This window comes from Salvia miltiorrhiza, chromosome 5, assembly GCF_028751815.1.
Source record: "Salvia miltiorrhiza cultivar Shanhuang (shh) chromosome 5, IMPLAD_Smil_shh, whole genome shotgun sequence".
Lineage (NCBI taxonomy): Eukaryota > Viridiplantae > Streptophyta > Magnoliopsida > Lamiales > Lamiaceae > Salvia > Salvia miltiorrhiza.
In genome coordinates this window covers 14,000,524-14,014,724 of record NC_080391.1, presented here as the reverse complement: position 1 = coordinate 14,014,724, position 14,201 = coordinate 14,000,524, and the positions used below count along the sequence as shown (strand labels likewise).

The following is a 14,201-nucleotide window of genomic DNA, read 5'->3' as shown; positions in this document are numbered from 1 at the left end:
TTTTTTGAACAAAAAAATAGATTTGATTAATGTTGTGCCCAAAAATATCACCTTGTAATAGAAAATAACAAGAACACGAGAAAGGCGTTGAAACGTTGAACTTTATATTGATTACGACGTTGAAATTTGTATTGGGCTCCTATTTGACTTATAATCGAACTATAACTCTTCGTGCTTATCTCGTATCCTTGTTGTGATCTTGACTTCGGACTCGGGTTGACTGAAGGCGTTGAACTCTTTAGGATAAGATTGACTCTGTAAAACTAGGCTTGTTCTGTTGAAGGCAGCGCTGTTTTGGGCTCGGCAGTGCTGTTCGTCGAAAATCTTTCTCTTTCTCCGTTATTTTCCTCCGATATTTCTGGAATACATATTTTTATCCTCATCAGTTAAAATCCAAAATTTGGACATAGTTCATATATTTCTAGATAATTAATCCTTTATTTATTTCAATTCTTTTTCATTTCATAAAATTTTATTTATGACAAAATACAAACCGGAGTATATCTTAAATTAAAGATTATAATATAATTTTACTTTAATATAAAAATTATAAATAATAGATTTGAAACCTAAACAGTGATCACTTTTTTTAGGTAAAACAATAATCATTTGAAATTTCAAAATTATATTTGTCTCCCATCTTTCTTACCTTTTGGGTAAAACTCATTTTGCCTATTCTCTTCTTTTTTGTATTTTAGTTTATTTTCTTCTTTTATTTTCTTGTTTCCTGTTGTTTTTTCATGTCTAATTTTTTTTCCATGTTCTTTTTCAATCAATAATGTAAATTCTTTTGAAATTGAATTAGATATAATTTATAAAATTAAATTAATTATTATAAATAAATATAGTGTTTGAAAAATATATAACAATGTTGTGTATGTTATTGACATGTGTAATAAAATAAAATAATGTATATAAGGTAGTTTGTTTTATGCCTAAATCCATAATGAAACTTATACCTTCGACCAACTTTGTGTTATTATTTAGTCAAGCCTTTTAAATTATAAAATTAAATACATTAAAAATTTATTCAACATAATAAACAATAAAATTGTCCTTTTGCATTGTTTAAGTGATACATCTAGGGTTGGCTCGACTCTGGAGAAATCTCATACATTTACCTTCAATATACTTTAATTTTGATATGCAGAATATACGTGTTGAGTCGGGTTTGAATCTCAACAACGAATTATGAAAGAACAAAGAAATCAAGCTCAGAAAATTGAAAGAGCTTGAAGAGTATTGAATGTAGAGAGAAATAAGAGAGAATTATGATTGCTTTTATTACTTGAATGCCTTATCAATTTTTTAGCATAAGGTCCCCTCTTTTATAGCCTATCAATTAAACTTAAAAGCGTGTTCTCGTGAATTGATAAATTTATCATGAAAAAAAGAGGGCTAACAAAATTTCTCCCTTCAAATGCAACCTTTCTTTTCTTTCATTTTCTTTAAAAGAAAATTTTACAATTTCACATTTCTTCTTTTCACTCCAAAAAGGGATAATAGTACCCCCTCTGTTTTTGGTGTGATAATATTATCCCTCTTTGAAGTGAAATTTAAAGGGACAATTTTTTGTTATCTCTCATTTTCCTATGATAAATTTACACTACTAGAAAAGCTCGCATACATAACACTACATACACAACAAAGATTAATACCGTTATATATGAGCGATTTTTTGGGAAACATAACAATTTTAAAAGTTTTGTTGCATATACAGTGTTAGGTAATGAGAACTATAATAGTCACAAGTATTCAATTATATTTGAGTGTTATGTTTTAATCATATTTATAACGATTGGCGGTCAATAGTTATGTATGAGAATATTTATTAATCATATAATAACGATTCGCAGATTTGTTATGTCGTCTGTTATGTATTGGCTCTAATTTATTTATTTTATTTTTTGATTATTTGCTTTTAGTTTCAAACAAATTTTCTTTCTTACCTTAAACATATCGCGTGAAACCCATTATTTCTTTCCGATCTTCACCTCTGCAAATTTTTGCCCCCGTTCGCACGTTGTCACCGTTCATTTGCGATCGTCGCTCATCCACACGGCGTGTCCATTCATCTGTGTTGGTCCGGAGCGAGTACGTATTGGTGTATGAGGGGATACACAAATTACAACTTTTTCATTGCTTGATCAGAGTTGTGTCTAAGGAACATATTTAGCTGATAATGAGTCAGCTGAGGTTGATTCCAATGAGCTAACAGGTAGACTGATTAGTTTTCAAATAGGTATGTTCACACTAGTTGATCGCTTATTGATCTTTCTAATTGCTCTTCAACTAGTTAGCTATACTGATAAATGAGTATATGATGAATGTGGTGGTTTAAGTTAAAATCTTGAGTTTGGTTTGATTTAAAATCTTGAGAGCAAACTCACTAAGTTAGTTGAAGTTCATACATATGAAATGTATGCTTAACTATAACATATATAAATTAATTACGATATGTAAAGCGTAAAGTAAAGCACACAAATGTTTAACGCGGTTCAGAGCCAACTGCAACGCCACATCGACACCGCCCCTTCTGCGCCGAGCCTCGTCGTCCCCCAGGCTAAGCCTCGCTGCAACGCCATCGCCCAGGCCCCTTCTCGCCGTCGCCCAGAAGGATACCCAAGGCTCGTCGTCTGTAGTTGTCGTCACCGAGGTCCTAGCAGACCCGCGACGTCGTCGCCCAAGCCCCTGCCTCGCCGTTGCCCTCACTAAACGAATCGGTGAGTCTTCTCTAGTTCTCTTCCTTGTTTGTTTAAATCTAAAGTTCTCTTACCTTAATTTTGGAGCTCTATTTCGAAAATGTTCTTTGTTTATTGCAAAGTAAGAAATATGAGGTTGTTTGCTTGATTTACTGGAATTAATTGCTGATTTGTTTAAAAAAATAGGTAGTTTTCTTGATACATAACAAATATGAGGTAGTGGCTGATTTTGTGCATATTATTTGCTAATTTGCCGAGGCTAAATTCGAATGAGGTAGTTTACTGTTTTGAAAATTATTTGCTGATGTGCAAATTAGTTTGCTCAGCATATTATCTGCTGATGTGAATATTATATGTAACAAATATAAGGTAGTTTGTTGTTTCAAAAATTATTTGCTGATTTGCTCGACCTCAGTGGCTGAATTTGTGCATATTCTTGAGAAATATGAGGTAGTGACTGAATTTGTGCATATTTTTGTAGATGGCGGAATTAAGCTTTAAAGAAAAGCTACCACAAACAAGTGTACTTGTAGAGCCTCAAGTTGAGACGGCTGATGAATCAACAACGAACACAAACAAGGGGACTATGAAGCAAAGTTCTAATGTATGGCCTCACTTTACCATTGTCTATGAAGGGCTTAAAAGAAAAAGCAAAGTGCAACTATCGCGGTAAGCCTTACATTTCAGAGTCTAAAAAGCATGACACTTCTACACTTAGGAATCATCTTAGTGTTTGCAAGAAGCATCCAACTAGTCTAAACTTAAAATAATCACAATTATCTTTGCAAACAATACATGAAGGGGATGGTTGTGTTGAGGATTCGGATATGACTGGTAGCGTCACAGATTGGAGGTTTGATCAAGAGTTGTGTAGAAAGAAATTGGCTGCAATAATAATTAAAGATGAATTGCCATTTAGATATGTCGAGGGGGAAGGGTTTATTGATTTTGTTGCTGCTCTACAACCAAAATTTAAAATTCCATCACGTTGGACTATGTCGAGGGATTGCAATCAACTCTTTTTTGATGAAAAGTTGAAACTAATGGAGTATTTCAAAAAACAAGTCAAAGTGTGTATATTACCACTGATACATGGACTTCTCTGTAGCATTTGAATTACATGTGCATCACCGCTCACTTTGTTGATAATGAGTGGAAATATCATATGATAATCAATTTTTGCACTATTGAAAGTCATAAAGGTGAGGATTTGGGTAGACAATTAGATGGTTGTCTTCGTGAATGGGGAACTGCAAGAGTTTTTGTAATCACAGTGGATAATGCATCTTCAAATGATACATGCGTTAATTCAATATTTGAAAGGAAGATTAAGTTTTAGGAGTGTTACATTGGTTAAAGAAAAACATTTGCATATGAGATGTATTGCTCATGTTATTGCTTTGATTGTGAAAGATGGTTTGAAAGAAGTCAATCCATCAATTAACAAAGTTAGAGATGTAATTAAATTTGTTAAACAATCTCCTGCTAGAATTGCATGATTTAAAGAATGTTGTGAGGCTGAAAATATTGAATGCAAAAGTATGTTGTGTCTTGATGTGTGCACTAGATGAAATTCCAATTATTTGATGTTGAGTGTTGCATATAAGTTTGTTAAAGCTTTTGAACGCTTTAAGTTGGAAGATCCATATTTTCGACTTGACCTTCCCAATGGTGTGCCAAACAATTTTGATTGGGAAAATGTTCAAAGAATGATTGATTTTTTATCCACTTTCTATCATTTCACTATAAGGATTTCAGGGTCTTTGTATGTTACCTCGAACAAGTTTTATGATGAGATTAGTAGAGTGAAGTTGTTGTTGAAAAGTGGATGCGCCATGATGAACAAGATGTAAGGGCAATGAGTGTCAAGATGATGGCAAAAGGCTGAGAAATATTGAGGAGATCCTAGGAAAATGAACAAACTTATGTATGTGACCGTTGTTGTAAATCCAAATTATAAGTTTGAGTCATTGGATATGCAATTGTTGAGGAGTATGTGGATGAAGTTGGCAAGGTGATGGCCAAAGGTGTGATGGATGCCACGAATGAGCTATTTGATGCTTACAAAGAGATATAGCAATCTAGATGTGACACATCATCAAGCAAAATTTATGAGAATGTTGAATATTCTACTATCAAGATGGATTCCTTCAGTGAAGTGGAGAACATGGGTGATAGATATTCAAAAAACAAAAGATGCAAAATGATGGTTCATCAAGCAAGAGTGAGTTACATATATACCTTGAAGACAAGAATGATGTGTCTATGGAATAAAAAGCTTGCTTTAATATCCTAAGTTGGTGGAAGAAAAATGAACATAGATATCCTATTCTTTCACATCTTGCTCGAGATGAATTGTCAATGCCAATTTTCACGGTTGCTTCGGAATCCACTTTTAGCTCCAGAACTCGAGTGCTTGATCCGTTTAGGAGTTCTTTAAGTCCTAAAATTGTGGAGTGTCTCGTATGCACCCAAGATTGGACTAGAAGATCAAGACAACAAATCTCAGTTGAAGAAGATTTGAAAAGCATTGAAAAACTTGAAGAAGGTTAAGATATTTTAAATATTTTTTGATATTCTTTAATTCTTGATTTCATTCTCACTAATTTGTTGTTTGTTTTATTTTTGTAGGTATGAAAAGTGTTGGTACAAGTGATGTTGTTGAGAACACTTTGGACTTCATGAAAGTAGAGGGGTGAAGATTGAAGATAATGCACAAGAAGATGCATCTATGATTCTTGTTGTTTTGCTTATTGAGTTATTCTTATGCTATATTGATTGTGGAATTGTAATAAATTTTGCCTTTTATTTTATTGTGAACTTGTAGTTGTGTGGATTTATTTGTGGTGAACATTAAATCTTTTAGGTACGCATTTTTGTGAATTTATCCATTTTTTGGGCTACCAAGCAAATTGCAAACAGGTTTTTGATTTTTTTTTTAAAATAATTGAAACGGTTTATGTCAAATCGAACCAAAAATTTGCGGTTCGATTTGGTTCGGTTTGACAAATGAAATGATTTGGTTCGGTTTGAATATTTAAGGGCGATTTGGGTTCGAATTTTTTCAGCACAGTTCGACTTTAACCCGAACCGTCCGAATACTCAGCCCTAGATACGGATGATCTTATTGGGGTCCACTTCAGTGGACTGGAAGTCAGCTGTAATATCTGATCAGCTGCTTCCTGGTTCTCAACTAGATTTACACATCCGTTGAGTTTATTCTTCTTCTTTTGTTGAGTCTTATTCATTAGTTAGTTCTTCTCTTGAGTTGGGACTTCACTTCAGCTGCAAGGGGAATGTTACGAATGTATTTGACCAATTTTTCTATTCTTTTTGTATTACTATATTATAAAGAAACAACTAATATATGGGCTATAAACATCTTCCATCTCCCTGCAAGTTTAGAGTATCTATAACCGTTCACTCAATCGTAGAATATAATAGAGTAATTTCATATTCATTTCCAATAATTCTACATATTTTATTCTGAAATATTTTATTTTTCGCGTTTTTATATATTTTTGTTATTGTCTAGAACAAATAATAGTACAAAATTAATTATATTACTCACTTGATTTCAACCGGTTTGATCTATTTATTTTAACATAGTTATTTAAGATAGTAAAGATGTGTGAATTCATATTTAATGTAGTATAAAGTAAAAAAAAGAAAACAATTCATGCCAAATGGGACTACCTAAAAAGAAATACAAGCCTAATAAAATGCAACCGAGAAAATATTGTATTTGTATGATTGAATTTTGAAATTTATACTATATAAAGTATTTAAGTATATTATATTATTACATATTATATAAGTGAAACTAAATATAATTTGATAATAACATTTTAATATCATCATTATATTTGAAAATTAAATGAATCAAGATAAGTCAAAGAAATTATATTCATACTAAAAGCATAAAATAATCATAAAAAATTAAAAATAAAAATGGCGTGATGAACAGTGCCCACCAAATGTGAGAGTAGCGGAGCAATTGTTGGAGCGAAGGAGCCGCCAACAATTGCGAATATCCCAATTGCATTTTGGGCATCTAATGTTGCTTTGCTTGTTATAACTTTGCCTATTCACACTAAGCATCTAAATCATTGTAGTGGTAATAGCATAAAAAGGAAGCCTTAAATTCAGCTCTGCTACATAGAACAGTTTAGTTCAAATTTCATGACAGCGATTCAACTTTACAAAATTCATCATGCCGTCGTCTCATTTTCTTATAGACCGGCAAAATGATGCAAATGACTCCTTCAACTCATTTGGCAGGGGTAACGCCAATGGAGGAAGTACACCATTATGCTGCCGGTTGACCCTCATCGAAAATGGCTGAGCAAGTGCAGGTTGTTGCTTGTTAAGACCTTCGATTATGAACGAGAATGCTCCAAATGTGAGGCAGCTTTGAAGTAGAGCTTGTGGTGCACCTGCGGAAATAAACAGCAAAATGAGTCAAACATCTCACAAATACAGCTTTTGCGCTGTTCTAAACGGTCGCAGGCAAAGAAACCACTTGCACAAACCATGGATCAACAACAGAAATTAAGAAAATGTGCTCAGACGTGCAAAATACATATATTTACCTAGAGCAACAAGCATCAGGTGAGTTGAAGAAATACAATTACAGGCAAGAGAATAGGTGGTATGCTTTTACAGATGGAAATTACTCAATGATATAAATGACTGGAGAAACTTTTGGAATTTTCTTACACAAACCAACAGTATATAAGCACACACTAATGCATCTGAAGTGTTCTTGACAGTTACAAACGTGAAGGCAACTATGCAGAGCAGCAGAGGTGCCATGATGCAATATAAACTATTGAACCTGGTGAAATAGGAGAAAAACAATGGAGGTTAGAATACCTGGAAAGCTTAGCGCAAGGCCTGTGCAACAACCAGCAACCCCTGCATTTATGACTGTAGAGAAAGATCACGTTAAAATAAAAATGAGCAGTTCAGGCTGGCCAACATCTCTACTCAGTGAGAGGACTTACCATCATCTTTTCCCCGCAATCTCTTTAAAAAACAGACAACTAAACTGTGTACTCCAGATAGAACTGCAAATGTCTACGACAATAAATAATTAGGAAGTCCAGCTTCATGTGTGATGTCAAAGAATAATCCAAATGAAGAGAGCCACACCTTGGCAGAAGATCCAGCTTCTGGAAATGATCCCTTAAAGCCCTTCTTCTTAATTAATCCGGACCCTAAAACATGAAGACAAGTTTGTAAGGGATTCACATTCTAGATGTACATAGATAAGATAATCACATAACAAGAAGACAATGAAAGGCCAGCAGAAATTGAAAGTCAGTTAAATACTACACAACTCAGATGGATTGAACCCACAAAAGCCATTTGTATATTGAATGTTGAAAATCATGTTCGCTTATAAGTCGCAATGAAGTCTAAGTCACATGTAAGTAAAGAAGTGCATTGAACACAAGAAACAGAACTTGCACAGTTGAGACGGCTCAAACATGATTATAAATATCATCTTGTGCTAAAAGCTCATAATTAACCATCGTAGCTGCTTCTTAGAATAAAATGAATCATAATGATATTGTCAGCCCATCCCACACAATTAAAAACTACAAACTATGAAGATTCAGAAACCAATCATGCCGATGCTTAAAGCACCTGAATCCTAACTGTTACTTTTGATGAGATGTCATAAACAGAATAAGAGAATCAAACTCATGCGCCACAATACTAAGGGAACAAACTGACTGATACCTGTGTGCTCTAAGCGGATATTTGATTAACCACAAACGAGCGTCTGCCTAATAAAATTGCTTTCGAGCAGTAAATTAAGCGCAATGACAATGCAGTCAAAACAGCAACACACTCTCAACAACCGCGATTGTGCTAACTTATATGTATGAACAAGGCAACTTAGTTCTTATAGCACATTTATAACAAACAAGCAAGAACTGCATTCTGAGTAAAATTAACATCAAAACAAGAAAAGAAAGCTCAGTTGATAACATCAAAACGAGAACCAAGGAAAAGAAGAAGAAACACACAAATCAGGCCTCAATAAGCAGTGACAACATTTATCACCAATTATGGTCAGAAACCGTCTACACATGATGACTACATTTAAATTTTTTTAGCCAACCAAAAAGGAAAATTGATAAGCAAATGATTACCGTAGCCAAAAATGGAGCCCATTAAAGCACCGGCGGCGGAGTCACCGGCGAATCTAAAGAGGCAAACAATAGGAGGACTCGACGGATTAGCGGTAGCCAGAGAGTCGGACGCGGAACTCGATTCGTGGCTTGGAACGTTCTCAATTTCCGATTCTGAGTCAGAATTCATAGTGTTTCCCGGTGTCGACATTGTATGCTTGAATGAAGATGAACCCTAGAAAAATTGTTGAGAGTATGCAGCAAACACGTGAGAGAGTGCCCCACGTATCTCAACTTTGCTGTTCTTCTTTTCTAAATAAAGCGGTATCGCGCTTTTAATTAGTTTTGCTGAGTCAGCGTACTTTTGGTGCTTTATATAGATGGAGCGGTGCTTCAGCTGTGTAATATCAATAACAAGTCATTTAAATTAAATAGATGGAGAGGTGCTTTACTGTGAATAGGCGAAAGTACCTATTTTTATAACTTGTCTTATAAAAGTACCCACCCAAGCCAAAGTCCAAAAAGTCAAAGCCGACATGCTTGGTTTTTTGGAAAAGCAGACCTGACATGCTTCGGTTTTTGTAAAATGTCTAACTCACGTCAATTTCACAAGTTAAAAATGTGATGAAGAGACAATAATTGCCCAACTCACGTCACTTTCACATTCTAATGTATACTGTATGTTTGAAAATTTATAAAAAAATTAGCTTACGTTTGCGTTATAAAAACATTAGTAAGAGGACTAAAAATTTCACTATTATGTGTATTATGCAACAAAAAAATATTTAGAAACCAATGAAACAATTAGCCGCCGGAAATGCATAGCCGTGAACAGTAGCCGGCGGTCCAAACTATACACGGCTACTGGTCAGCGGCTATGAACTTCCGGCGGCTAATTACTCCATTTGTTTCATAATATTTTTTTGTTGCATAATATACATAATAGTGAATTTTTGAGCCCTCTTAGTAATATTATATTATAACACGAATACCTTAATTTAGAGTTTTTATTTAAATTTTTAATTTTATTTTTTTTATATTACAAGAAGTATACATTGATGTCAAATATGAGAGATACTGAATCTGCAAAAAATTGGATTATAGTGGGGTAAAAATACTCACTTTATGCATGATTTGATTGAACACAAAATAATACAGTAAACACATAAAATAATAGGCTATTTTTGAAGAAAACACTTGAAACTCCTGAAATGTAAACACAAAAATATTTTAGCTCTAAAAAAACAATTAGCCGCCGGAAATTCATAGCCGTGAACAGTAGCCGGTGGTCCAAAATATACACGGCTACTGGTCAGCGGCTATGAACTTCCGGCGGCTAATTAATCCATTTGTTTCATAATATTTTTTTGTTGCATAATATACATAATAGTGAATTTTTGAGCCCTCTTAGTAATATTATATTATAACACGAATACCTTAATTTAGAGTTTTTATTTAAATTTTTAATTTTATTTTTTTATATTACAAGAAGTATACATTGATGTCAAATATGAGAGATACTGAATCTGCAAAAAATTGGATTATAGTGGGGTAATAATACTCACTTTATGCATGATTTGATTGAACACAAAATAATACAGTAAACACATAAAATAATAGGCTATTTTTGAATAAAACACTTGAAACTCATGAAATGTAACCAAAAAAATATTTGAGCTCTAAAAAAACAATTAGCCGCCAGAAATGCAAATCCGGTCGTACTAGCCGTGTGAAATTTTTCACACACGGGTAGTGAATCCGGCTACGATTTTGTGGCGGCTAATATTTTTTTTGGGAGCAAAAAATCATTTTGAAGTAATACATATGGTTGTAAAATTTTTTACCTTGTTATGAATGTTTGAAAGTAACATATGTATCCCTTTTTGTGTATTTCTATTTATTTGTTAATGTTTTAGTCAAAAAAGTACATGTCCACATGAAATAAGAGATAAAGTGACTGCACAAATTTGGATTGTAATGAGGCTTTAATGCTCACTTTCTGCATGCATTTGATTGCACATTGAATAATAGATTGAAGTGTACTGAATGAATGAACAATACATTTCACGTGAATTTGTACAAAGGAATCTAATATTAGTCTATAATGGCTACACTTGTGAATGAGAAAACATAAATCCAAATACTCGTAGAAAGAGCATTCAGTTAAAAAATTGAGAAATTGAAACCCTCAAAGATTTGAGAAGTGGTTTGTGCGATAGTTGGTGCAATTGGTGTTCAAATTCTACTTGAAGAGGTGATTTTGTCATATATTGTTTGTGTAATTAATAGTTTGAATGTTTTATGTTATATTTATGAGAATTTTTAAAGTGTTTATGCATATTTTAATACTACATTTTATGTGTTTTTATAGATGGAATTCGTTAGATACATATATGTGAGATACAAGGGACTCGTCGATGGTATACACTATGTTGGTGGGGCTACAGAGGTCCTTCCCCTCGTCAACGAAACTATTGAGAGCCTGATGTGCAGCGTCAACAATATTATGAGGACGCATTCGTTGAGCTCGAGCTACCAATTGTATTATTTGGCGACCAATCTATTTGGTAGGGAGATGAAATGTGGCTTGGCCACAGACGATGACGTGGAAGCCTTGTTGGCAACTGCCGACTATCCCATGGTGTACGTTGAGCACTACAACGGTCCGATTGTAGAAGAAGCCTACATCCCTACTTTTAATTTTGCTGAACCTTCGGGACACGTAGATGAAGCACAATGCAGTCAGTATGAGACGCCGTATTATCATCATACGTCGTTTCATGGTGTCCAGAGCTCGCCTCCACGACAATATTTTAATTGGGATGGACAACCGCTAGACGAATCTGCATGGAATCAAACCGAAAGGCTTAATGAAGTATGTGGGAGATTGAACGATGTGCGGACAGATGATGAACCTGAGCACGAAGCTGAAGGCTCGGTTGCATCAGGAGACGATGATGATTCTGATGACGAAGAATTTGACCCTGCGCTCGAGGTGGGCACTGCTTCTGATGCCTCTGAGGATTTATTAGACGACGATCTAATTGATTTCACGGAGACCGAGCGAGCAGGTTGGATCCGACAACCGACAGCCGAGACCGGTGATCTAACTAATTGGTTAGTTCCCTTGATTCCAGTGGACGCCTCGGCTTCGCTGGTTGCTCGCGAGAGTGACCCTTCTAGAGTTGATGATCTGCAGAAGAATTCTTTTTACAACAGCAAAGACGACCTGATCATTGCTGTTGGTTTGTGGAACATGAAGCGAGGCACTGAGACAAAAGTTGTCCGCTCAGATCCGGGACGAGTCTATTTCTCGTGCAAGCACTCTGACAACTGCAATTTCGATCTTCGTGCGTCTGTTCACGGCCGAGGGATGTGGAGAGTGCATAAGTTGAAAGAGCATTCATGCGAAGGGGACTTGCGCACAGCTAAAAAAATCAAGGCGCACTCGAAGGTGGTGGCAGCGTTTGTGGCAAACAGAATACGCGATGATGGAGAGGTCATTAAGCCGAAATCCATCATGGCTGAGTTAGTACGCGATTTCGGCATCAAAATCAAATATGATGTCGCGCTGCGTGCAAGAAATCTCGGGATGGATATGATATACGGTCGAGTTGATGATTCGTTCCTCCTGCTCCCAAGATATCTGTATGCCCTGAAGGAAGCGAATCCTGGCACCGTATATGATTTGGACGTAGATGTAGACTGCCGGTTCAAACATTTGTTTGTTGCTCTGTGGGCTTCCATCTCACCTTTCTACTTTCACCTTCGACCAGTGATTGTGGTTGACGGCACACACCTGAAGGGCAAAAATAGTGGCATTTTGTTTGTCGCCGTGACAAAAGACGGAAACGAGGCAGTTTTTCCCTTGGCGATCGGTGTCGGTCCGATCGAGAATGATGAGTCGTGGAAGTGGTTTATGTCACATCTGAGAGGTGCTTGCGGCGAGCCCGATAACTTACTTATTGTATCTGATGCGCATGTCTCCATCGCTAATGCTGTGAAGAGCGAGTTTCCAAATGCTACTCACGGTATTTGCTACTACCACTTGTTGAACAAGATGAAGGGTTACGGGCCCGGTGTTGCTGAGCTTTTCCGCCAGGTTGCATACGCCTACGAGCAATCAGATTACACGCGTGCAATGTCAGCCATGGCTGCTCTGAAGCCAAAGGCGTACGAGAAGTTGTTGCGCGTAGGCCCGGAGAAGTGGGCACGATCACAATGTCCTGTGTCCCGTTACAGTTTCCTTACATCCAATGCCGCCGAGAGTTTTAATGCACGTTTGCTGTGGGCCAGGCGTCTTCCAATCTGCTCGATGTTGGAGGCAGTCAGATTAGTTGTCGAGCAGTGGTTCAACGACAGGCTTGCGGCCGCACAAGAGAGCGATGAAAATCTGACTCCGGAGGCAAAACAGAAGCTCAGTGCAGAACTTGTAAAAAGTCGTCGTTACACAGCCAAGAGGACCACCGAGAGAAAATACAGGGTTCGTGCTAGTGGTCGCCATTATATGGTTGACCTTCAAAAGCAGAGCTGTGAATGCAACGAATTCAACGAGGACCAGATGCCGTGTTCTCATGCGATTGCAGCCATTACGTATGTCATTTCTATTCATGACCATTATTAAATAACAAAAAGTATAATCGTTTGTTTTGCAGTGAGGCGAACGAGTCAGTGGAGGATTACGTGCACTCTTACTACTGGAACAGTTCACTAGTTGACACATACTCTGGTGACGTTAACCACTTGCCTCCCATAGAGAATTGGAATATTCCTTTCCGAATTGCATCTCAGCTTATTTTACCAAATCTCTCTCGGCGACAAGCTGGTCGTCCAAAGGAAACTCGAGTTCGATCCGCAGGTGAAAGGCCGACTCAAAACACATCAACAGCGGAGGCATCAACTAGTAGCAAGAAACGAGCACCCAAAACGTGTGGTCTATGTGGCGGGTCTGGTCACACACGTCGATCGTGCAAGGGTACGGCCACCGATGCGTAGTCGTATTTATTTTTCTGTTTTATTTAAGTTCCTTTAGAGTTCCCTAGTTTATTATATTATTCTAATTATTATGATATTATTTCAATTTCATTGTTCTTTTCTTCTAAATATTAAATAATTATTATTATTACATTAGAAATAGAAATGAATTACTATATAATTTTGATAAAAATATCATAAGTTGACCGGATTGATGGATTAAATCATAACGTTGTAATTTGAAGAAATTCGATAAATTAAGTTTGAGTTAAACAATTTATAATGAACTAGGAACTAAAATGATTAAAAAGCCGCCACAAAATGTGCCTACAAAATGTGTAGCCGTGGGTAGTTACATTAGAACGGCTAATCCACACGGCTA

General features: G+C 36.0%; 2 protein-coding genes across 2 annotated transcripts; one reads left to right on the top strand and one right to left on the bottom strand.

Annotated features, from left to right (window-relative positions):
* Nucleotides 1-6,804: 6,804 nt before the first annotated feature.
* LOC130986220 (chloroplastic import inner membrane translocase subunit TIM22-2-like) lies at nucleotides 6,805-9,186 on the bottom strand. Its single transcript, XM_057909556.1, has 5 exons — nucleotides 8,867-9,186; nucleotides 7,857-7,921; nucleotides 7,709-7,781; nucleotides 7,578-7,631; nucleotides 6,805-7,138 (listed from the first exon to the last, which is right to left on the bottom strand). The coding sequence occupies exons 1-5, from the start codon at nucleotides 9,054-9,056 to the stop codon at nucleotides 6,927-6,929; spliced, it is 594 nt and encodes a 197-aa protein (XP_057765539.1). The 5' UTR covers nucleotides 9,057-9,186; the 3' UTR covers nucleotides 6,805-6,926.
* Nucleotides 9,187-11,214: 2,028 nt separating this feature from the next.
* Nucleotides 11,215-13,902, top strand: LOC130986219 (uncharacterized). Its single transcript, XM_057909555.1, has 2 exons — nucleotides 11,215-13,438; nucleotides 13,501-13,902. The coding sequence occupies exons 1-2, from the start codon at nucleotides 11,217-11,219 to the stop codon at nucleotides 13,838-13,840; spliced, it is 2,562 nt and encodes an 853-aa protein (XP_057765538.1). The 5' UTR covers nucleotides 11,215-11,216; the 3' UTR covers nucleotides 13,841-13,902.
* Nucleotides 13,903-14,201: the final 299 nt, after the last annotated feature.

Coding starts and splice junctions, on each gene's coding strand:
- LOC130986219 (XM_057909555.1), top strand. CDS start 11,217: ATGGAATTCGTTAGATACATATATGTGAGATACAAGGGACTCGTCGAT. Junction 13,439..13,500: donor CATGCGATTGCAGCCATTAC/GTATGTCATTTC, acceptor TTTGTTTTGCAG/TGAGGCGAACGAGTCAGTGG.
- LOC130986220 (XM_057909556.1), bottom strand. CDS start 9,056: ATGTCGACACCGGGAAACACTATGAATTCTGACTCAGAATCGGAAATT. Junction 7,922..8,866: donor GGGCTCCATTTTTGGCTACG/GTAATCATTTGC, acceptor TTCATGTTTTAG/GGTCCGGATTAATTAAGAAG. Junction 7,632..7,708: donor ATTGCGGGGAAAAGATGATG/GTAAGTCCTCTC, acceptor CTTTCTCTACAG/TCATAAATGCAGGGGTTGCT.